Genomic DNA, 22593 nt, shown 5'->3' on the forward strand with positions numbered 1-22593 from the left:
CTTGTTACTGAAAACGACTGTGGCCTTGCATAATTACTCCAACAAAAATGCAGCCGCCAATGAGCTCCCTGTGCTCAATTAGCTTATAATAGTCAGTGAGAGAGCTGCTGAGGTTTAATCCAACTACCCCAGAAGACTTTTTATCCCAACTACCTAATGAAAAGTTTAGAATTTGCTTTTTTTTTTCCCCCTTGTCCCAGGCAAGTGAAAGAATTCCAATCAAAATGGGACTGGTTTGGGGGAAGGAGGAGGGAGTGCGTTAACTACTGGGGAAAAGTCTGGAAGAGATGTCTTTGTCAGGTTGAATCCTGGAGAGAGCCAACAAAAGGAGCCCCTGACTACAGAGGCATCCACCCCTCTCTCCCACTGGCTTCCATCTATGCGGTGAACAAGCTCAGTCTTCACTAAAGGCATGCACAGGGGCTTCACCTACATGGTCCGAGGAGGTGGGCTGGGGCACATCCTGAAGCAGTCCTCGGATGCTTCCTCCATTGGCCCTCCAGGGTGGCCAACTGTGTCCTCAGCCTCACCCAGAGGCAGCCGTCTGACCTGTCTTCTCAGCCTAGGCTTTGTGGGGTTCTAGGTACTGGTAACATATTTTTTAGTCCATCAAGTCCTATATGAGAAATTTACAATCTTCTGGGTCTGCACCCAATTTTAAGCCTTGCTTTCACATGTGTTTGTTTTGTGGCTGCCTCAACTTGGAGGGGCCCCCTGAAGTGGCAGCTTTTCATCTTTAATGCAGTGTTTCTCGACCTCCAGGCCAGGAGGCCCACAGCCATCACAGGGATCGGAGGACTCCCAAGTGCAAGAAACTGGGCTGTAAGTCTCTGCCAGGTGGCTGTGGGTGGAGGAGGATGAGGAGGAAAGAAAGAGATGCCTGCCTGATGGTTCTAGCTCACAGAAGTTCTTGCTTCCTCTTGTCCAGAAAAGTCGGCCCACTCCCACCACAGCACTCCTTCTGGACACTCCAGCAGCAAAGACCTCGTCAAAATCCCATGAACCTCCTTCCCGAAGCTTTCCTCATCCCCCTGGTTCTTAGGAGCTTCTCCCCACTCTAAACGCCTGCAGCACTCAGTCTTTCCTCCTGCGGTTACAATGAGCACGCCCAGCCTTGCTCAACGCCTTCTCTTGCCAGGGGGCTTGTGTCACCCTCTCAGCCAGACCACCAGCTTCTTGCAGACAAGGACACTGGCTTCAACCCCTCTGTCCGCCCTGCCAAGCTTTGCACACCACTGGCCCTAGGTTCAGCTGCTAACTGATGAATGACTTCACGAATGATTTCCCGCAAAAGAGGGCCACACGTGTGACCCAGAGTAGTCATCGAGGTTTCTCTTCTGCTCAGCCTTCACCATCTGGTTCCCATTTGGCTGATGTTTCGTTCCCCAGAGAAAGCTCCAGCATCCCCAGCGTGTGCCTGGGGAAGATGAGGCTGTCAGAGAACGGACACAACCAGCCTCATGTCAAGTGATCCAGCTTCACTGGACATAATCTGAAAGGTCAGGGAGGCCACAACCTTCCTGATGTGTCATACTCTAAAATGCTTGAAGTCTAAGGCACTAGTAATAGCCCAAGTGGTCACAGCTCTCACATTTCTGGGCTGCAGCACAGGTCGGCTGCCCCTTTCACCCCACCCCAGCATCACAGGGTGCATCTACCAGAAGCAGAGCACCCAGTTGCATCGCCATGCAGGAGGGACCACAGGCAGCTCTCTCCTCCTACCCCTCCTCTCTACGTGTCAGGGTAGTGGAAAGGAGGAGTGGGGGGCATGACACAGTCAAGCTCTCCCTGGGTGGGAGGGCCACACACTAACCCACAGACCCTCCTGCAATGCTCCCAGAACCCTCCTATCCCCAACCCTACAAGGCACTGCGGAGAAGCCATAGCCACAACTCACAACCACTGAACACATGCTCCTCTAGCAGAGCAGGAAGAGGCTAATAAGCCACACCTGCTCCTGGTGGCACAGGTGCAAGGCACTCAGGCAGCAGCCAATTACTATGCCACCCTCCCCACCCCCAGGACCCTTGGGCACAGGGCCTTCCTGGTCTCAGCTCCCCAGTTTGAGACTGGTTAGCTCTGCAAACAGAGAAGCAGGCATTTAGGCACTCAAACAGCACGAGGCCAGGGCTAGGTATAGCAGCATGCTATACTATAATAGAAAAGCAAGACGCAGGGTGGAAGGAGAGAGAAAGAGAGGGAGCTTGAAGTCCAGCTCTGCTACTTTCTAGCTTTATGATCTTAGGTAAGTTAACTCTTTACTGTCCTCATCTGCAAAACGGAATAGGCATATCTGTCTTCCAAAGTTGAAGAAAGATTGAGTTCAGATATGCCTGGAACACAGCAAGTTTCAATAAATGTCTTTCTCTCCTTCCTGCAGCCAAACCATGCATCCTGAGCCCTTCACTTCTTCAGCAGATATTTCCTGAGAACCTGCTATGTGTCCGGCTATGAGGATGCAACAGAGCACACTACTGACAAGGTCCCCGCCTTCCATCCTTGTCTTCTCATCCAGATTGCTGACTCCTGGGGCTGGAGGGAAGCAGGCAGCATCTCAGGTCTGTTCCTTACCATGTGTCCATCCGCATGCCTGCTCACTCACCCATTAGGTTATTTTTCAAATGACTGAGTTATAACCGCCATTCGAGTTACTAAGCGAGGTAGTATAGGGGACACAAATAAATCACATGTTCTCAAGAAGCTTATAGTCTAGTAGGCAAAAAAGGCCAAGCAAATAAATAGCTATGTAACAAAGAAGGTGACAGGTGCCATAAGAGGGGATAGATAAATGGCTAAGAGCAATCAGATGGAGGGCGGCCTCTTGTCCTGCCCAGACAGACGCGTCCTAGGGCTGAGTCGGCTGACTTTTCAAAAGAAGAGAAAAAGGAATGCTCGCCGGTCGGGCACCAGTCCTAGCATGGGAAACAGGCAGGACCTATTTAAAACAACTAGAGGCAGGTTAGAGCCTTTTCTGGCAAGTCCCAAAACTCCTGGAGCTGACCAGATAACCAGATAGAACCAATACTGTCAAAATCCTACGGATTTTAAAAAATCATTTAGCTGTTGCCGGGATGATAAAAGAATCTTGCCATTCAAAGGGAAGGTGCAGGCTCAGAGGAAGGAGGGGCTGCTGGGAGAGGAGGAGGGGGTTGGGGAGAAAAGGGAACGCCCTACAAATATAGATCAGGATTAGGGAGAAAAACCAGACGGCCAAGGACATTTATGCATTGTAGTTGCTTTACTACCTAATTAATTCAGTAATTTCAAAAACAATTTTATTTATGTTCCATTTACCACATCAAAGGTGAAAAAAATCCTACTGATGCTAAAATAATACCTCAAGGCATCTATTTTTAATCAGTTAAAAAAAAAAACGAGGGGTGGAGGGAGAGTTTAAAAAAAAAAACAAACAAAAAACTCGCCCTGGTTTCTATACAATCTCTCCTGGGCAGACCACCAACCCTCAGAGAGAGAGAGAGGGAGAGAGAGAGAGAGAGAGAGAAAACACAGCCAAGCCCTCTCTGAGAGCCTTCCTGGCTGCTGAAAACCAAGCTTGTCAAAAAAAAAAAAAAAAAAAAAAAAAAAAAAAAAAAAAACCCACAAATCCATAATGGCCCGAGGCTCCTCTCCAATCTATTTTCTGCTCAGCTGGTTTTAAATGAAGTTATTATGAGTCATTAAAACACCCGCAAGCCAGTGGAAGTCAGCCAATTACAATTTTAAATTTAGCCTGTTCTCTGCCCCATTCTCTTGTTTTCTTCCTTTGCCCACAGAATGCTGCTGCTGTTATTTTTTCCCTCCCTTCCTTTACCCAAAGTGAAAGAGACAGTTATGAAAATGCATAGTATTGCACGGAGCACAGAATCATTCATATGAAACTCAAATTATTAGACTGAAAAAATGCAAACTTCTGCCCCCTCCAAAGTCAACCCAAGTCTTGTCTCAGCCCGCTGGATTCCTCGGAAACTCCAGTCTGAGCCCTAAAGGTCATGGGGCTATTTTTAAAATGAAAAGGTTCTTCGGTGGGGTCTTGTTGAGAAATGTTCACATCCATCACACAATATCAACATTTTCATGGCTGAATCCAAAAGGTAGAAACACACCACCACCATCTGAGAATTAATAACAAACAATGAAGTTGAAATTCAAAGGTAAAGCAGGCTTTGCAATCAAGCATGAATGTCGGTGGAAGTCACTTGATATGATGAGCTCATTTAGTTTTTAAATCTTCAAGGTAATGGTCTGTGCGGGCCCATTACAGCAAAGGAACAAATTTGAGTATTTCATGTAAATGCTTCTTCTCAATCTCTTTTTTTCCCATGCTTGCACACACAAACACACACATGCACACATGGTGTTCTGATTAGGACTGTGTCTCCAATTTCTAGGAGACACTGCAGCTTTTCCATACCCTCCAACAAGTGAGTGCCTCTACCCAAAGGACTGTCCAATCCTGCAATCTTCACCAACCTCACTTAATGGGTGAGTCTGCAAGCGCCACAGAACAGATGCCCAGATGTCTGCAAACACCTTCCATCACCTCCAGGCCCCCTCTCCCTCATGGTTACACACACACACACACACACACACACACAGACCAGTTCTCTGCCCCACCATACTTGCAGTTTTACTGCCCCAAGAAGGCAGGAGAGCCACAACCACAGACCTAGGCAGTTGAACACCTGGGAGAGGAGTGGATGCCATGCCATTTCACTGACAGTCACCGAGGGTCACTGTGGAGGCCAGGATGCTACCAAGAGTGGCTGCCTACCTGGTGGCTCTGGGTGAGCTGGAACTCAGGGTCCATCCCCACCAAGCAGCCTCACTGAGGAGCATGTGAAATACCATGACATTTCCAGGCCCACTGCGACCTGCAGCCACTTACCAAAGGCAGGAGGATTTGGCCTGACCTCTATGAACATAAACCTGAGGCCTGTGAGCACAGATGTCCCAGGCTCTGAAGGTCCCCAGAGCTGGGCAGATGTCACCCTCCTATCCTCAGCCCTGAGCCACCCCACTAAGTAGTTCCAAGTGAGACCCCTCAACAGCAACCTCTCAAGTGGTTCACCGAGGCCTGTTCTCCCCGAAGCCAGTAAAGCTGAAGCTTCAGGCCTCTCCCTGGCACTGACCCCTTTCCTGGGAGGGGCTCTAACACTTGGTATTTATAATCCTTTTCTGAGAGACAGCACTCAAAACTGAGTACGCTTCAGGCCCCACCAAACCCAGATCTGCCCTAGTAGTACAAACACTTTTATAACAGGATATTCATTTATTTGACAAATACTATCAGTGCACAACACTCCTACGTACCAGGCACTTTGCTAGGGCATGAGTATGTGAGGGCGGCTGCTGAGTCCTGCACTCAGGTGCACAGTACAGGCCCAGGAGAGCACAGTAGCAGCAAAGTCCAATAAGGGCCTTGTAAAGCCTAACCCTGCTCAACTACTTGCCCATTCTCAACACAACTGGGATTGGGGGGAACATCCAGGGACCCAGGAAAAGCAGGGGCCAAGCCAGAGAAGCCCCACTCTGGCCCCTGAGAGACAAGGGACAAGAGCACATGAGATTCTAGGTGCTGGGAGCAATCTAGGGACACTGGCTCAAGAGTCCTCCCCTCTGGGGAGACCTCTGGGCCAGAGTGACATTTTGTTTTCCATTCCAACCACTGCCCAGCTTCCAAGCTAAAAAAACTTTGTGGTGGTGGGTTAGGACAGGGAGACAGGGAGGCAGGGAGAGACAGAGACAGAGACAAAGAGAAAGAGAGAGACACAGAAAAGACCAACCAAGACAGATGGAGACAAAGACAGATGAAGACATAAGAAGGAAGACAGAAAATACACAGGAGTGTCAAGAAAAGGCCGAGGCTGACACAGACACAAAGGACAGGGACAAAGAGATGAAGTCAGATGAAAGCAGATTGGGGAAAAATAGAAGGAGAAGGGGAAAGCTGAAAAATAAATACCTGCCACCACAGAGACCTGAAAGAGAACACTGAAAGTAAGGGCCACAGTAGCGTGATGGATGCCTAACCTCGGGCACAGCCCCAGATACAGAGACCCAGGCCCAGCCTGGTTAGAGGGCTGGGGAACGGGGCCGAGGGCAAGAGAAAGCACGCAGGCCTCCTAAGAACGCTTCCAGCAGGGTGTGTGTCTGCGAAGCCAAGGGAAGATGAAAAGGCCCTGGAAATCAGAAATGGCATTGCCATTATCAGGTTGATCCCATGTAAATATTCCTCCCCAGTAACCCCGTATCTATTCATCCTCAGACAATAACAAGGGCCAGCAAGGCAACCCAGAATGTAGGAAGGATGGAAGGAGCAAAGGAGAGGAAAGGGAGACTAGGAGAATAAATGGCAGACAGACAGATGTCCCAGCATCCATCCCTCTAGGGCACCATTCATTTCCTAGTAAGACCGTCATCCTCTAGCTGTGCAAAATCATGTGGTGGTATGAGAGCGGGTATGTGTGGAAGAAACCACCCTATGCTGAGATAGAAAAATCATCGAGAGAGGGAGAAGGAAGAAGGTTATTACATAATTTCCACTTTCTTCCCTCCACCCTCAAAGTAATGTTCTATCTGACAGGCTCCTCTCTGAGGGGGGAAAAATGACAAATCCAATCCAAAATTCAACAGCCTGTGTTCTGTTCGGAGAGCACACAGTGTACTGTACAGCCCATAAAACTCCAAACAGCCTCCAGACACTGCCGCAATCGTCCTCCATCAAAACACTTTGTCTTGCATACAAAAATAAGATACAGCGCTGAACAGAATACAAAATCAGCCCATTACAGTACAGGGAGACTGCTACTTAGCAACGAGGGGGCTCTAAAGCCTCGATGCTCTACAGGAAGCAAAATCTGTCGAGCCTGTTGGGCAAATGATAAACATTAGCAGTATTAAAAAACACAAAAGCCATGTAAATGGATAGACATAATGTGGAAACGAATTTATAGAATAAATTGGGATGGGGGATTTGCGGGGTGGGAGGAGAGGCTGGGATCTAGAGGGGTAGATGGAACGAGCTTCCCCAACCTCTGCTAAGGCACCATATGGAGACAGAGACATGTGTCTTTGGGGGCAGGGACATGTGAACCCCCTCTTCACACAGGGGCTGTAGGTGAAGGGGTGGGATAGAACTGGCGAAAACACTGTTTAAAACCATGACCTGCAATGAACTTTCCCAACTTTCTCAGTTCAGCTGGCCTGACTAGGGCCGGGGGACCCATGCACGCATAACCGCAGCACTAAGGTGGCGGTTATGTGGGGGATTTATCTGCCCTGGGGCCAGCATCGCACCCAGCACCATCATGGAACCTGATACTTGCTGTAAACAAAATCCCTGGCCAAAAAACAAAAACCAAAAAAACAAAAACAACCCACACAACAAAACCAAAAACACCCCATCTGGGCTGGAAAATCAGTATATTTCATCAGGTAAAGGGGAAAAATACTCTGGCTGTGAATCAGCAGCAGGGTTCCCGATCCCAGCCAAAACAGGAGCTAAAAAGCAAAACCATATTCTTCTGGTCTCAGTTTAGGCTCTTGAGGCAGAAAGCGAGAAGGGGTGGGGGTGGGGGTGGGGGCACTGAGGACGGGTAGGGGGGAGAGTAAAAGGGGAGAGGAAAGAAATGTATTTTTCATCAGCCAGTGTATAATTTATAAACAGCATTAAACAGTTTTTGTTTTCTTTTTCCTCTCTCCCGTGTACGGGCTTGGACGGTAGTCAAGCCTGCATTAATTTCTGCTTTGGGTACAGTGTGTTCTTGGAGGCGCATCTGCAAGCGATCATAAACTCTCTGGAATGCTGGCAGAACATCCAGACCTGCCGGCAGGCCAGTGACGACACCACTCTGGGAAAAAGTTCGGGAAGCAAGCCAAATTCAGAGTAGGGAGAGAGAGAGAAAGAGAAGTGTGTTCAAGAGCGAGCTGGGGGAAAGTGGCTCCCTTCACCCTTTCCTCTCTCTGCATCCGCATCATACATGCGGACCAAAGGGAGGGCAGCCCAGCCTCTGAGCCACCCTCATCTGATCTTCTCCACTTCCTTGACCCAAAAACCAAAGGCGCCCCCACATAAGGAATGTGGAGGGAGTCGAGGAACATGAACAAAGTTTCTTCCTGGTCATCTCCTGGGTTTGCCCTGATGGTAGGAGGCTAACCAGAAGGTAAAGCTGGTATTGACTGAAGAGTGGGCAGAGGGTGCATGGATTGGCCATGGGCTCTCACAAGCCTGGGCAGCCCCCAGTCTCTTGCTCTGAGCAGATACCTAATCTGGGAGGAGAGAGGTGAATGGGAGGAGAGACAAGGTGAGGGGAAGCCATCTTTGGACTCAAAGGCACCTCTCCAATCATCAGAGTGGGGACCACCTCGCACCGTCTCATCCCAGTCACAGGGAATTTTCCAGCTACCTCTCTTCCCCCATCTTCTCTGTCTTTGAGAAGAAGAAACTGAAACCCATAGCTCAGTGCTCCAAAAAAGAATAAATAAATAAAACAGAACAAGGACAAGCCACAGATCTTTGCCATCTTGTAATGCTTTTTTTCTTCCATCCAACCGTGACAGAGGAAAGCCTGAGAGATCCAATCTGAAGGACTCCTCCAGCCCTTTTCCCTGCCAGGAGGATGACCCAGGTCCCAGGTGATAAGCCCCAGCCACTCCATGCTGCTGCTGGAATCAGAAAATCTATCAACGAAAGCTCTCATTCTTTCCCCATGGCTCTGACTCTGGGGAAGAGCCTCGTCTCAGGGATGCTTCTCAATAGCCAGGGCCTACAGTGCCTGACAAGGGCAAGAGAGGAGTGGAAGGATGGGGCCTCCCACCTGGCAGAATGGGGCCACATGGCCCTAACCAGCACAGAAGGCACAGGCCTCTCAACACTCCAGCCACACCCCAATACAGACGACCAGTCTTCATGTTCTCCAACGGGCTTTATTCACCCTATATTCTAGCCTAGTCTACATAAAAAAGCCCAACAGTCCCTTCTACTCCAGACACAAAAATATGTCACCCTCTTACTCAATCCTTCAGTGGCTCTCCAGTGCTTCAGGGAGAATGCAGATCATTTTGCTATTCCTTCCACAGATGTATCTCATCCATCTCTTCTAAACCCTGCACTCTGCTCTCTCCCCGCAGGCGCAGCCTACACTCGCAGGTTACACCACCCACCTCCATAGGTGGCTTGGGCTTCCCCTCACCGAGTCCTTTCAAAATGCTGTTCTGTTACCCTCTGGCACAAAACACTCTCCTACTCCGAATTTCTCCCAGATTTCTTAGCACTTTGCACACATTACCATCTTGTATGATTGTATAGTCATACTCATCTCCCACTCTAGACTTAAGCTCCTTGAGGGCAGGGATGTTGTAGCAGTCTTCACTGTTAAGTGCACAGAGCCTGACACACAATTCATGTTTATTAAACATCCTCTGGCTCCAAAAATGAATGACACTCCCAGAATAGGAGCAGGCCACATGAATACTCAAACCCTAATCGTATGCAGCCGAGTCAAAAATAGGGACAAGCAGTTCTAGGCATGCTCACTTATAAGCCACCAGGACGTTAAGCCAAGCTGTGGGAAATCTACCTAATGGGAAACCTTACACTGGCCCATCTCAGAACCAACTTGAGTCACTGCATGTGTCTGTGGTCTCTGCATGGACATCTCAGAGCTAGGAATCACTTCTCATGTTACGACAAGGAGTGGCGAAGAGAGAGTGGATCAACAGATGCTTCAAGGCCAGATCCCCAAAAGGGGTAAGGTAGCAGAGGGTGAGGAGGGAGGTTTCAGAGTCTTCCTGGGACACAGGAAGGGGAAGGGCCACAGTCCTACACCCAAGCTTCACCCTCCATCAGGGCCAGCTTTGCAAAGCCTTGGAGGCCATCTCTCTTCCCACCCCAAGCCTCTTTCCCCAACAAGCAAACCCTTCTGACCCCCAAAACCACCTCTGAGAATGCAGGGCCTGGCCAGATCATCTCATTAGTTAATGAGTTCGGTTATTGATAGTTAGTTTAAACTTATTGTGATCATCAGGTATAGCTCATAAACACTTGATTAATTCACACTTTCAAATTGAAATTAAAACTTCAATTAAACTGAAATTCACTACTACCATTTAGGGTCTTTTAAAAAACCCTTAAAACAGAAAGTAAGGCAGAGAGAAAAAGGGAAGGCACTGTCTCTCAGAAGGGCCTCCTACAGGGCAAACTTCTAATTAAACAAATTGTCAATTTCAACACAATGAAAACTGATTTAGGAGTGTAAATTTAGTATTCTAGTCACTGAAAATAAGACCTGCGTTGTCGATCTCCTACAGGCTGATTTTGTGTGATAGGGAAATGAAGAGGAGAGGAGGACGACAGGGAGAGAAAGGAGGAAAAACCGCGAAGGAAGAACAAGCCAGAGCTCTGTCTCCCTTTCAGAAATGACATCTCTGCGGAATTCAATGCGGCCTATTCTCAAGCATCGGAGAAACTCTTTTCTTGCCTCCTCCTTCACCCCACCCCAACCAGATTAGAAAAAAAAAATTAATCGTGTATGATGACAAACTTGGCTCAGCACTCACTGTACATACTGTACCCACAAGTCTGGCTCCCAGCCAGGCCTGGCCTGGAGCCAGAACTACAATAACAAACACAGGCGATGCTAGCCAAGAGGGGGTGGGGCAGCACACAGAGCTAGCCAGGAAGTGAGAGCCCGTTCAGCTCCGCTGAGCAGAAGAAAACAGCAGGAATGTGCCAGTGCAAGGGCGGCAACATTTAGGGGGGCAACCACAACGCCTACCCAGATCCTGGACCCACTTCTCCACAGCCTGCCCCTTTTGAAACAAAATGCTCGCCCCCCCCGCCTCCCCCGCCCAGGGTTCTGGAGCAACTACTGTTCTTCCAGGCTGTGGGCTGCTTGAACCCTTGGTCATCTTCTGTAAAATGGGTCTACTCTATAGACCTGGCGCACCCATTCTCACTGTCAGCTTTCTTCATGGAGCCTTCAAAATAGAGCAGCAGGAAAACCTCACATCATCTAATTCAATGTCTCTTCTAAAACATCACCTAGTTCTGTTTTCAGGCATCAGAACATGTAAACCACTACTGGAATCTGTAAGAAGACCCAGCACCACCAGCCCAGCCCTCTGACCCCAACTCCCCAACAAGTCCAGGTCACTCCAGAGGCCCCCAGGGCCTGTTTAACAGGGGCCAAACAATTCAGGAAATGGTCTAGCTTCACTAAGCCCTTTGTGCTATTTTATTTTCAAGACCTCTCAGCACGGAGGTGAGGAGTATGCCGGACAACAGAAAGAAAAAGAGAACAGAAATATCAGAATGTAGGCCGTGAGCTATCTGCAAGGGTGAATTAAAACACTACTATGACTCATCGCACCTGCCTAATCATCAAATCATCCTTTCCAAGGGCATTGGCAAGTGACTAGCAGAGGGACAAATCATTTGACACAATCAGCCTTCAGTGCCCAGTAAGACAGGCATGGAAAGGAAAAACTAGGAAAACAGGACCCAACTCCCAAAGCCTCTGGAGCAGCCATATGAGATCAGGGGACCTGGAAGCAGCATCTCAGGTGGGACCAAAGTCAGCTTCCCCAGGGTACTGCCAGCTCCACAGGGCAGTTGCACAGTCACACTCTTGTCTGAACTGGGGACACCGGGCCCACCTGACATGAGTATGCAAGCAGCCCTTTCTTTTCTGCAGCCGCTCCCACCAGCCCCACCAATGCTGCTGATGTGTGATTCACAGCAGAGACACTAGCTAACTCACACTGGGTCACACTGCCTGGAAGAGGGATACAATACAAGCCAGGGGCTCCTGGCTGGCCCCTCCAGTGAGTCCTTAAGACATAAACAGTTCCTACCACAGGAGGGACTTGTCCGGAGAGAGGAGTGTCCCTGTTCATCGGCCTCCCAGGCTGCATCATTCACTCAACAAATACTTCTTGGCACCAATAATGTGCCAGGCAGTGTGCTGGACATAACGCGGACAGGATCTGACCCCATTACATGTTAGGTATAGTGGTATATATTCAAGGTGAGCCTCACAGCTTCTCTGAGATAGCGTTAAATATTTTCATTTTACAGATGAGGATACTGAGGCTGTAAAAGCTTATGGTTCTTGCCCCAGATCACATCAGCAGTAGGTAGGTGTCCAAATTCCTTCCACCACGTAACCCCGCCTCCCAAGTAAGAGAGATAAGGCAAGTCCATAAATAACCGTAACACAGAAGAAAAACTGCACCCAAAGATAGCTTCAAATAAAGAAATATGGGCACAGAAAAGGCACGACTGCTTCTGGCTGGAGGTGGGGAACAGCTGGGGATGGCATCATGGAAGGGACCTTGGAAGATCTGGGAAGATGGGAGATGGGTTATTCCAAGTAGTCAGAATGGGGCAAACAAAGCCACAGAGCTCAGAAAGCAACAAGCCCATAAAGCAAACCAAGAAGATGAGGCTGGCTAGAGCACTGGACTCAAGGAAAGGGCAATAAGAAAGGATGCTTACTGGGGCTGAGGGGGCAAAGAGGCTTTACTAACAGGCTAGAAGTGCACTGCCCCAAAAGTGCCCAGCGCCACACAGGGGTCTAGGGCAGGACACCCCACACTCTGCAGTAAGGCAGTGGTGAGCTAAAGCAGAAAAAATCAAGACCAAGAAAGCAAGGGAAGGGTAGCCAACCTGGTAGGCAGATAGTTCATGAAACTCGCCACACCCTGAACCTTAAGTAGCGTACAAAGCTGAAGGGAAGCACGAAGATACAAGGTGTAAGTCACTAAAACAGAAGAAAAAGTGTACGTGAGTGCCAAGCAGATCCGGACGCAGAAATGCCTGAAGTTAGGGCTCTGGGCCGAGGTGAGACACATGGGCAGGAGGAGGATGATTCAGTGGAGCCACGGGCAGGGTGGGGAGGGCCCACAGGAAGGAAGAAAAGAATGCACGAAGACATGGGGACAGTGGATGCGCCGAGAGAGACAGCTGCCAGCTGCCTGCTGTGGACAAATCCGTGTGAAGAGGGAAGAATGGGAAGTGAGAAGGAGTTAGGACGCTTTAGGAAGGGCCATAAGGGCCAGGAGGAGAGACCACATCCAACACAGTGCAGAACCACATGGGCCCTGCAGCAAGGCAGTGGTGAGCTGAAGCAGAAAAAGTGACTGAAGAGCACTTCCACGACTCTACACATGATGGGCTTGGGGGAAAGAGAGTACAAACGGCGAGGCAGGCAGGGAACGAGTGGATGGGGACATGCCCCCGGGGCAACAGGCTCAGAAACAAGGATGAGGGAAGCAGGTGCAAGCAGGAACTATTAACATTTATTAAATGCCAACTGTATGCCAGGGGCTTACTACAGATGCCTTCAACATATATTCTGTCACCTAATCCTCCAAAAAATTATATAAGTTAACAACAGCAGCACTTGACAGATGCAGAAACTGAGGTTCACAAGATGAATGTAGCTAAGGTCACACAGCACATATCACAAGCAGGATTTGAACCTTTGTCTGCCTGACCCCAAAGCCCATTTCACAAATGCCAAACTGCCTGGAGGGCCAGTTTCTGGAGCCCATATGGGGAAAGGAGAGGCAGGCCTTGGCCTACACGAGGAGAAGACAAGACCAAATGAAACAACAGCCCTCTCCTCTCCCCTAAAAAATGACTCCAAGGTTGGAAGGCAAGGGAATTAAAAGGAAGAGAATATGCACCTGGCAAAGAAGAGTTGAGGCCTCCGCAACTAAAGTCAGGTGACCTAAGCCTCAAAGCCACCCCATCAGACCTGCTAGATCCTTCCCTCCACCAAGAACACCCGGGCCTGCCAAATGTCAGGTGCTTCTCCCCATTCCACGCCTCGTGGGGCAGAGCAGCTTTGCCCAAACATGAGCAAAATTACCAGCAGCCACACAGTCGACCTCAATAGAATTGTATAAAATTAACTTGCAAAAGACAGCACGCTACAACTAGCTTTGTGTTCCAACCTTTCTATATCTATTTAATTAAAGGCTCCTGTATAATGTGAACCCAATAGTCAGATTCATTAGACAGCGAGAACCTAATTCCACAACTGTTTCACTAATGAAACTGCAGTCTACTTTGGAAGGTAGATCACACGGGGCATTGGTTGCCACTAATGCCTGGGAAACCCAGGAGAGCTTGAAGGTGGGTTCATCCAGGTGGCCCCGCCATCAGGATGGATCTTCTGTGTCATGAGCCTGGAGGGAGGGTCCAGGGAACAAGATGGACCAGGGCCCCAGCTGGCAGTGGGTACTCATCTGAGTAGGGGTGAAGGCAGGCAGGAGATGGTTGCCTGTATCTGAACGGGCCACTAAGGCGACCTTGCCTACCTGAATGAGCGAGTAAGTGCATTCTCAGCCGCAAACTATCCAGGAACCGCTTCCCGCAGAGCTCGCACCCGTACGTCTTCATCCCACTGTGCAGCTTCCTGTAAGGGAAAGGAAAAGAGAGGTTGCTGCTGCTCTGGCTGGACAGGAGGCAGGGCCATCCCCTACCTGGGGGCTTGGCAGCCATCCCTCTGGCAGGTGACAGGCGGAAGGGAACAGGAGGGCACTGATGGAAACACATCCCTGGATCCTCAGACAGCGTAAATCACGCCCTCTGCCCAGTGACTGCTGCCACTGAAGCCCCCATTCCTGGTCTTGTCCACGGGCTTTACCACTGGCACATGGACCAAGAAAAAAACTCAGATCCAATTCCAGAGGGAGGAAGGATGAAACACCCAGGACACTCAGACAGACATAATGCTCAGTGTCAAACTAGCACAGACCTAAGGCCCGCAGCCTCTGCTCACCCCTGTGCAGCACTGCCTTCCCCGGGTGGTGACTGTGAGCAAGCCCATTGGACCCAGGGGGGCTATACCTTTATCTTTTCTCTCTCCTATCTCCAACTTCCACTACAGTGACTGACACAAAGGAGGCTCTGAATAAGCCTATGAATAAATTGATGCCCTTATAGACGCAAGATACTTCTTTCTCTGGCATCCAGGTGTTCTTAAGACTGCAATGACCCACCCCAACATTCACACCTTTCCCCTAAGGCCCAGCTTTAGAAGTGTCTTCCCTCTGTCTTGCCCCAGCAGAAAGTAGAGTTTCAAGAAACTGGATAACATCGTTCTATAAATGTAGGGTGGTCATAGTCATCTGTGGCTCTTCATACATATTCTCTCATTTTGCCATCACTATGGTTCTGTGAGGTGGGCTGGGCCCATGTTATCACCCCTGGGAAGACTGAGGTCCCAGTAACAACTGGTCACAGGCCCAATCTGCAGCAGTGCTCCCATCCCAACTCCCAGCCCGGGGCCTCTCCCACCAGACCCCTGGCTCAGTCACGAGCCAGCACGGGAGCTGGTAAGATGCAGGGAACCGGGTGCGCCAGCAGGGAGCCGAGCACTGGGGAGAGGCTCCAAGCTGCCGCCCACCCACACTCCTGTTGTCAGGCCCATACATGCTATTGCCGGATCCAGGATCCGGCCTCCACCTCCGCCCCAGGCTCTGTGCCATCCCCGCAACTTCCCCAGGGGCCTCGGCCCTCAGGACAGGGCAGGCGTGGCAGTCAGAAGCCGGATCTGTGGGCGGTGGAGCAGGCAGAAGGGAAAACAAGGCCCTCTATCTCCATCAAAATGTTGACGTGTTAAGACCATAGTAAAAGGCTGGAGAGCTGGTACTGACAACAGATAAAACTGCTGGTGGGGAGAGGGAGTATTACACACTCAAGCTGGCAGCATCTAGATGGTAGCAAAACTGAGCCACCCACACTTCCAAGTACCAGAATGAGAACCCAGCAGTGTGTCAAGACCATGTGGTGGACCCAGGTGAGCCTCCTTAACACCACAGTCAATGGGCTCCCACAGCATGAGGACCAGCATACGGTATCCACTGTGTGCGGCCTTCTGATAGGGATCACACAAAGTTCTCTCCGCAGAGCTCTTTCTCAATCACATTGTTTTGTTTGCGTGCTTTCCCTTTCCCCACTTGCCAAAGACAAATGATTTCTCAATCACAAACATACACACACACACCCTTATCTATGACACTGTAGGGGTACCACCCCCCCCCCATGTTCTCTTGCTCCTTGCCACGCTGATCCACCCAAATTGAGAAATATTAACAGTACAGAACATTTTAACTGAACATTCTTAACTCTAAATAGATTTCACAATGTTGGGAACTGGGACATGTCCTAATAGCATTTTGGACAAAGTATCTTTTAAACTACGTACCTAGGGATGTGAGTGCATGCAAACACATACGATGGTGGAGTGTTCCTGTCACTTGCCCGGGCATGATAGATGTTTGCTTTTCTAAGAGATGTTCTGTAGAGTGGCAAAGGCTCTATTCATAAGGGGTTTGGCAGGTGAACTTGCACACAGTCATGGTAAAATCTGGTGGATGGCACATAAGGGTTTCAGTTTATTTTCATCCTTTTCCTCACCGGGGATTTGTTAGCTCCTGGAGTGCCCACTTCTCAAGGGTGGCTGTCAAGAGGAATAGGAGGACGAACACCCACCATTTGGATTTATTTTCCAAAAGGACACTAGAGTGACCGGTCTTCAGATTCGGAAGCCACCACCAGGCTAAACTCCCCTCTGGGGCTCCCATCTCTTTTCCATGAGGGTTCCAAATCAAATCCCTCACCATGATAAACACTCTTGGTTTGGGTAACACTATTGCCTTTTCTCTAGGTATGAATGGATTTGCCTGGCAATTGGTGGAGTGGCTTATCTTGGCCAACTGGATTGGCTTGGTGTGAAAGATGACAGGCACTTGCCCTTTTACTACAGAGGTGGCAGGGTACAGAGAAGAATGCCCAGCCAGCAGCCAGAAGACCTGCATCCTCCCACCTGACTTGGCCACTAACATTGGACAAGTCATGCTATCACAATCTCTCTGCGTTTGATCATCTATAAAGTGATGTAGATCACATCAAATATTTTGAATAGAGACAAAATTTTGTAACTCAAAAGTCTTACCCATATCCTTCTACCTAGCCTACAAGGTGGTCCTCTAAGGGGCACTATTATTCTCCCTGAGCCACGTCCCACTTGTTACGGTGCACTGTGATGTCCTCTGACACTGAGGCAGCCAGGCTAGGATCGCCCAAGCAAACCTCTAGACCCAATCCAGCAATCTAGTCATTTAAAACTTAATCCAAGTGGCCTGAGTTTCCTCCTTTACTCACTTGCTATTTATCTTTCAGTGAAAGAAACTTCCAGAAGTTACCACCAGCCTGTCCTCGGAATGACTCTGTTGTCATGCATTTCCCTGCCTTCAGAGACCCGGATGTCCTATCCTGTCTAATCCTCAGCGTAAGGTCACTGCCCTGCAACTGACCCACTAACTCAGTGCCCCATACAGGTTACCAGAGATTAATATGGTGTCCATGTGATTCCACATCAAGTGCAAGGGCAAAGGTCTTTCCTCACTGGCAGACAGACCTGGGCAAAGCACATAAAGTTCATTAGAGAAAAAGGGAACAACCTCACAGGCCTGGGAGTTCAACAGAGCCCAGCACTGGTTTGCTCATATCTTTAATTCTGGTTCATATACCAAAGGAAGAATGTGGAAAAGTGAAGGCTTCTCCTAATTCAAAGAAAATAATGGTAGAGAATTTCAGGGCATTTGAGAGACCTGGCTACCAGCAGACTCTCCATGGCACAGTCTGCAGAACAGCCAATGTGGAAATAGAATTCCAACCGACTCCTGGAGCAAAAGTGCAAATTTGTGTGAACTCACAGTCTATTCCCTCTTTAGACCACAACCTCCCACCACTACCATCACCACATTATGCAACTGCAAAGCATTTAGATCAAAATGGAAATTCTATCCACCTCCTTCTTCCTTACCACACACTCACATCTTCCCAATCTAGTCCTGTCTTTTCGTAAGGTTTAATTGCACGTGGCCATCTGAGATTATCAGCCTCCACTGCGACAGGAAAGGAAGACATCTGGGGACATTTTTGCACCTTTCTGCACACTGCCTTAGTTGGTGGTAGAGTTTTCACACTCTTTTCTCTGAGAAGCTACCTTGCTGAACACCATTTTGAAAGTAACCCAGTTCTAGTACAGCCCACGCATCTCCATCCTATACTCAGTGGAGATTCCATTGCCCCATATGCTTCAGGTCCTCACTCTCCATTCCTAGGGAACAGACTCAAGTTCTCCCTAACTCTTAGTGGCTCATTAGGTAAACCCACCTTGCATGTAACAGATTTTCACTTATGTCCAAAAAGACAAAGAACACATTAACCTCTAACAAGTTTCTATTGTCTCAAGAAAGCTGAATCATTATGAGAAATTCAAGCTAAACAAATCTGAACCTTTTGACAAGAAACTGAAGAGAAGAATTCATTCCTTCTCACTGGTTTTCAACCACACAACTCTCACAAGTAAAACGAAGCTAGCAAGATACAAGCTCATCATTTGAACTATTTCTGTGCTACTGTGAGTCTGCAAACTCATAAAGATTTCATCCGGTTTAGAGTACAAACTCCATAATGGCAGAGACCGTGCCTATATTTCCTTTCCTCATGAGGCCTCATTCAAAAGGGATTGATCAAGGATGCTGGAGAAATCCCTCTCTGTAAAGTGGCATCTGTGACATTCCTTTGCTCATCCTAACAATATTCTAAGTACAACAGCTTCATAGACAGCCTCCAATTCAAAACTGGACCCTGTCCTGTGGCTCCTAAAGTCCATACAAAGAAGGCTAGTGGCTACTGCATAGAAGCATGAAGCCATTAGACCAACCTGTCATCTTCAGGCTAAGCCTTTATCAACCTAGCCTACCTAGAACAGCAACAGCAGCATAAAGGGCAGCAAGGAGAGACCCAAGCCATACTCCATCCTCCCTACCTTCAGCTTCCAGAGAGAGCTGACCACAACAGCTGAGCCCCAAGGGGCATCTGCCATGTCTACTGTCTGCAGGGTAAGCTCGGCCCACTTCCATCCTATGCAGCCAGGGACCAAGGGGGGAAGGCTATGAGAAGAACTCACTGCACTAGCAGGTGTCAAAGGGAAAAGCCCAGGAGCACTGCCTAGCTGACAGAGAGGGGTTCATGTCCCAGCACTGCCAATGTCACATGTCTTCCCAGGTTCCTGAGCCCAGGGGCAAATGCTCAAGTTGGAGCAGACCAACAGACAGGGAAGGTTTAGAGAAAGAAACCTCAGTTCCAGTAATCCAAGGGTTGAAATTGTCTGACCTGTGAGTTTTGCTGGAAAGACCAGCACGGGGAACTAGGACCTGTAATTGGGAAAAGTGAATGGGAGGGCTCCACAGCTGGACTACCCACTGCTCTCTCCCGCCTTTGAATGAGGAAAAATAAAGTGGGAAATCCATTCTGTAAGGGCATTTATAAGACAATGTTGTCCTTGTTTTCAGCCTAACTGATCCATCCTCTGAACCAACACTCAGACCACATCAATGCAGTACATAAGGGCCTTCCAAACTCATCCTATTGTAGGTATGAGGCCACTCCACGTGCAAAAGTCACCCCAATGCTTTGGGTTTTTGCTTTCTGATTCTATGACCATCAATTTGACCTCATCAGTGCAAAAGTCACCCCGATGCTTTGGGCTTTTTGATCCTATGACTACCCCTTTTTGATCCTATGACCATCAATTTGACCTTCTCAGTGCTTCAGAGGGGTACTCAGAATAGATAGGAAGCAGATGGGAGATTCTGTAAGAACCAAGCCATGACCTAAATGATCCTCTCTTCTCCAAAAAGTCGCTGCCCCCATGAGAACCAACACTCTCCAAGATCATCTACTTACCCAGCCACCATGCAAACTTCCTGGTCCTGTCGAGCAGGACCTGGGCAGTTGGTGCTGACATGCAGCCTTGGGCCCCATGTGGGGACAGCATAAGGTAGGTCCCTTTATGGAGCTCTGCCAATGCTCTCAGCCTCAAAAGCAACCGACTCCTAAGCTCGGTGATAAGAGAACCTTGCCCTAGCCTCATTCACCTTTCCAAGTAGACACAGAATTGAGTAAAGGGAAAGCTTATGTACTTTAGTAATGGGCTCACTCTTCCTCCTTAGACCTTTAAGTCAAAAACACACTTTCAACATCCATTTACCTTTAATTCAAATGACAAAGGAAAGGTGAAATAGTCAATGGCATTCTGTGCTCTAATTTTAAGAGGAAGGGATGAATGAAAAGTTATGAGGCTATCAGTATTTCCTCCCCAAAGCAACTTCCAGGGAGACTGCACAGTGTTTCCATATTCAGTCCATTCTCCTGTACTTTCTTTTTTAAATAATTGTTTTTAATAGAGACGAGGTCTTGCTATGTTGCCTGGGCTGGTCTTGAACTCCTAGGCTCAAGTGATCCTCCCATCTTGGCCTCCCAAAGTGCTGAAATTACAGGCATGAGCCACCACGCCCAGACTAGTTCTCCTGTACTTTCTATGTGTCTTTTTGTGTGAAAGGAATACTCTAAACAGAGCCTGCTCTACTAGCGGCCTCTACCCTAAGCCAGACCATGTTATTCATAGGGCATCAGGGATACTCTGGGGAATGTTCCCTTCCTTCTAAGGGTGACATCGTGTCTTCCCAAGGAATGTCTCTTCATGCCACCAAAAGTACCACATTCCAGGCTAAGTAGGCCATTAGTCACACCCAGTGTCATTCTCCTTACATATTTTGTAAGAATATGAAGTTCAAGATTCAAGACTAAACCATTTATAAGTTCCTTAAGACTATACACTCTGTGGGGGCAAGAACTATGTCTTTATCTCTGTCTTTTATGGCCTCAGCACAGATTCAGACAGCCAGAACAGACATATGAGAAGCTATTGCTAATGAGGCAATTTCCAAACACCCTAAGACGAAGGGATACCTAACCACTAAAATCTAGCCATGGGACTGACTGCCTGGAACCAGAAACAAGGCCTGGTATCCCAGGGGAGAAAAAGAAGAAATCATTCTAATGTTGGCTGGGGAATGGGTCACTTTCATTTTCTCAAGGCATAAGGGAAATTACGCTTTTGCCCACTTTTTTTTAATGTTGAGATTAGATAGTCATTTGACAAGCTGTGAATGCTTAGCGGGTATTACCACAAATTATCCTTCTAGCAATAGAGTTCGTTGCTCCCTGACTAGTCAATATTAATAAACATTACCAAATGCTTTTACAACACAATTTATTTTTTAATACAGCTCTTTATGTATGCCATAAAGTAAATATACCAATAAAAGCCAAGGATTTCAAACAACAGATTAAGAAAAACAACCAAGAACTAACTGAGTGCTAGTTAACACCTTCCATGCTGCAGGTTTTGGGAGCACACAGCAGGTGCCTCTCTGCTGGGGATTCAGACCAGGAGAGTTAGGGAAGACAGTGGCCATTTGGTTCTTTGGGAACCGCTTAAAGGGAGAGAGAGAAAATACCAAACCAGCTGTGCTTTCTTAAGAATCATCTTTTAAAAAGTGGTATATTGACCATGTATATATGTGTACATATATACACATTGGGCTGAGTGGAGGGGACCTGGCTCTGCAGATATCCATTAAATAACCTTGGCCAAACTGCTTAGTTTCTCCAGATTTCACTTGACACCTCTGCAACAATGCAAAGGTTGAGCTAGATGATTTCTTAGGCTCTTTCCAATCAGTTTTACAAAACTGAAAGTCTGTAGGGCTGACATGGGTCTGTGCTGGCTGGATTATATCTCCTGCATAAGGGTGCATACCAGATTCATCCTCTCAATCTTCATCACTGACCTCAGAACATGGCAGGGGCTCATTTTTGTTGACTGAATGAGCAAACAAACAAGAAAGGGAATCGGAAGAGAAAAATGTAGAGGTGGAAAAAAACTCACCCTGTCTACACACATATGTGGATACACACACACACACACACACACAAACACAACCAGTCAAAGAACAGTTGCCCCTACTGTCCAAAAGAGAAGCTCTCTACGGGGTTCTTAAAAAGAAAGCCATGCAGCCAGGCGCAGTGGCTCACGCCTGTAATCCTAACACTTTGGGAGGCCGTGACTGGTGGATAACGAGGTCAGGAGATTGAGACCATCCTGGCTAACATGGTGAAACCCTGTCTCTACTAAAAATACAAAAAATTCACCAGGCATGGTGGCAGGTGCCTGTAGTCCCACCTACTCCAGAGGCTGAGGCAGGAGAATCGCTTGAACCCAGGAGGCGGAGGTTGCAGTAAGCCGAGATCGCACCCCTGCATTCCAGCCCAGGCAACAGAACGTGACTCCATCTCGAAAGAGAGAGAGAGAGAGCGAGAAAGACAGAGAGAAAGAAAGAGAGAAAGAAAGCCATGCATCATATGCATCCTGCCTTAGCCTAGATGAAGACCAATCTCGAGCTGACTGAAGAGTGGAGGGAACTGTCCTGAGCCTTAAAAATATGAGGAAGGACAACGGCATTCCCTGGGGCCATGACCACACCAAGTACAGCACTTTCAGATAAGGCTGCCTGCGAGTGCTAAAATACAATGTCAGAAATGACAAAGGGACACACTAATCTCCCTGCAGCAACTGCTCAAGGAGGGATCTTCGTGGCTGCGGAGCACCAGGAGGCCTGGGCTTCTGGCTGTTACGTAACCAATCCTTTGTTTTAAAATACTGA

The 22593-nt window shown here is 48.4% G+C and overlaps 1 protein-coding gene across 2 annotated transcripts in view; it reads right to left on the minus strand.

Annotated features, from left to right (window-relative positions):
• Positions 1–22593, minus strand: part of ZBTB16 (zinc finger and BTB domain containing 16) — a 196492-nt gene that overhangs the window by 85652 nt on the left and 88247 nt on the right. For both annotated transcript variants that reach the window (XM_003253165.4, XM_030829492.1), the window contains exon 3: positions 14326–14423. In XM_003253165.4, coding sequence (XP_003253213.2) covers positions 14326–14423 — 98 coding nt within the window. The remainder of the gene's footprint in view (positions 1–14325; positions 14424–22593) is intronic.

This window comes from Nomascus leucogenys, chromosome 15 (genome assembly GCF_006542625.1).
Source record: "Nomascus leucogenys isolate Asia chromosome 15, Asia_NLE_v1, whole genome shotgun sequence".
Classification (NCBI taxonomy): domain Eukaryota; kingdom Metazoa; phylum Chordata; class Mammalia; order Primates; family Hylobatidae; genus Nomascus; species Nomascus leucogenys.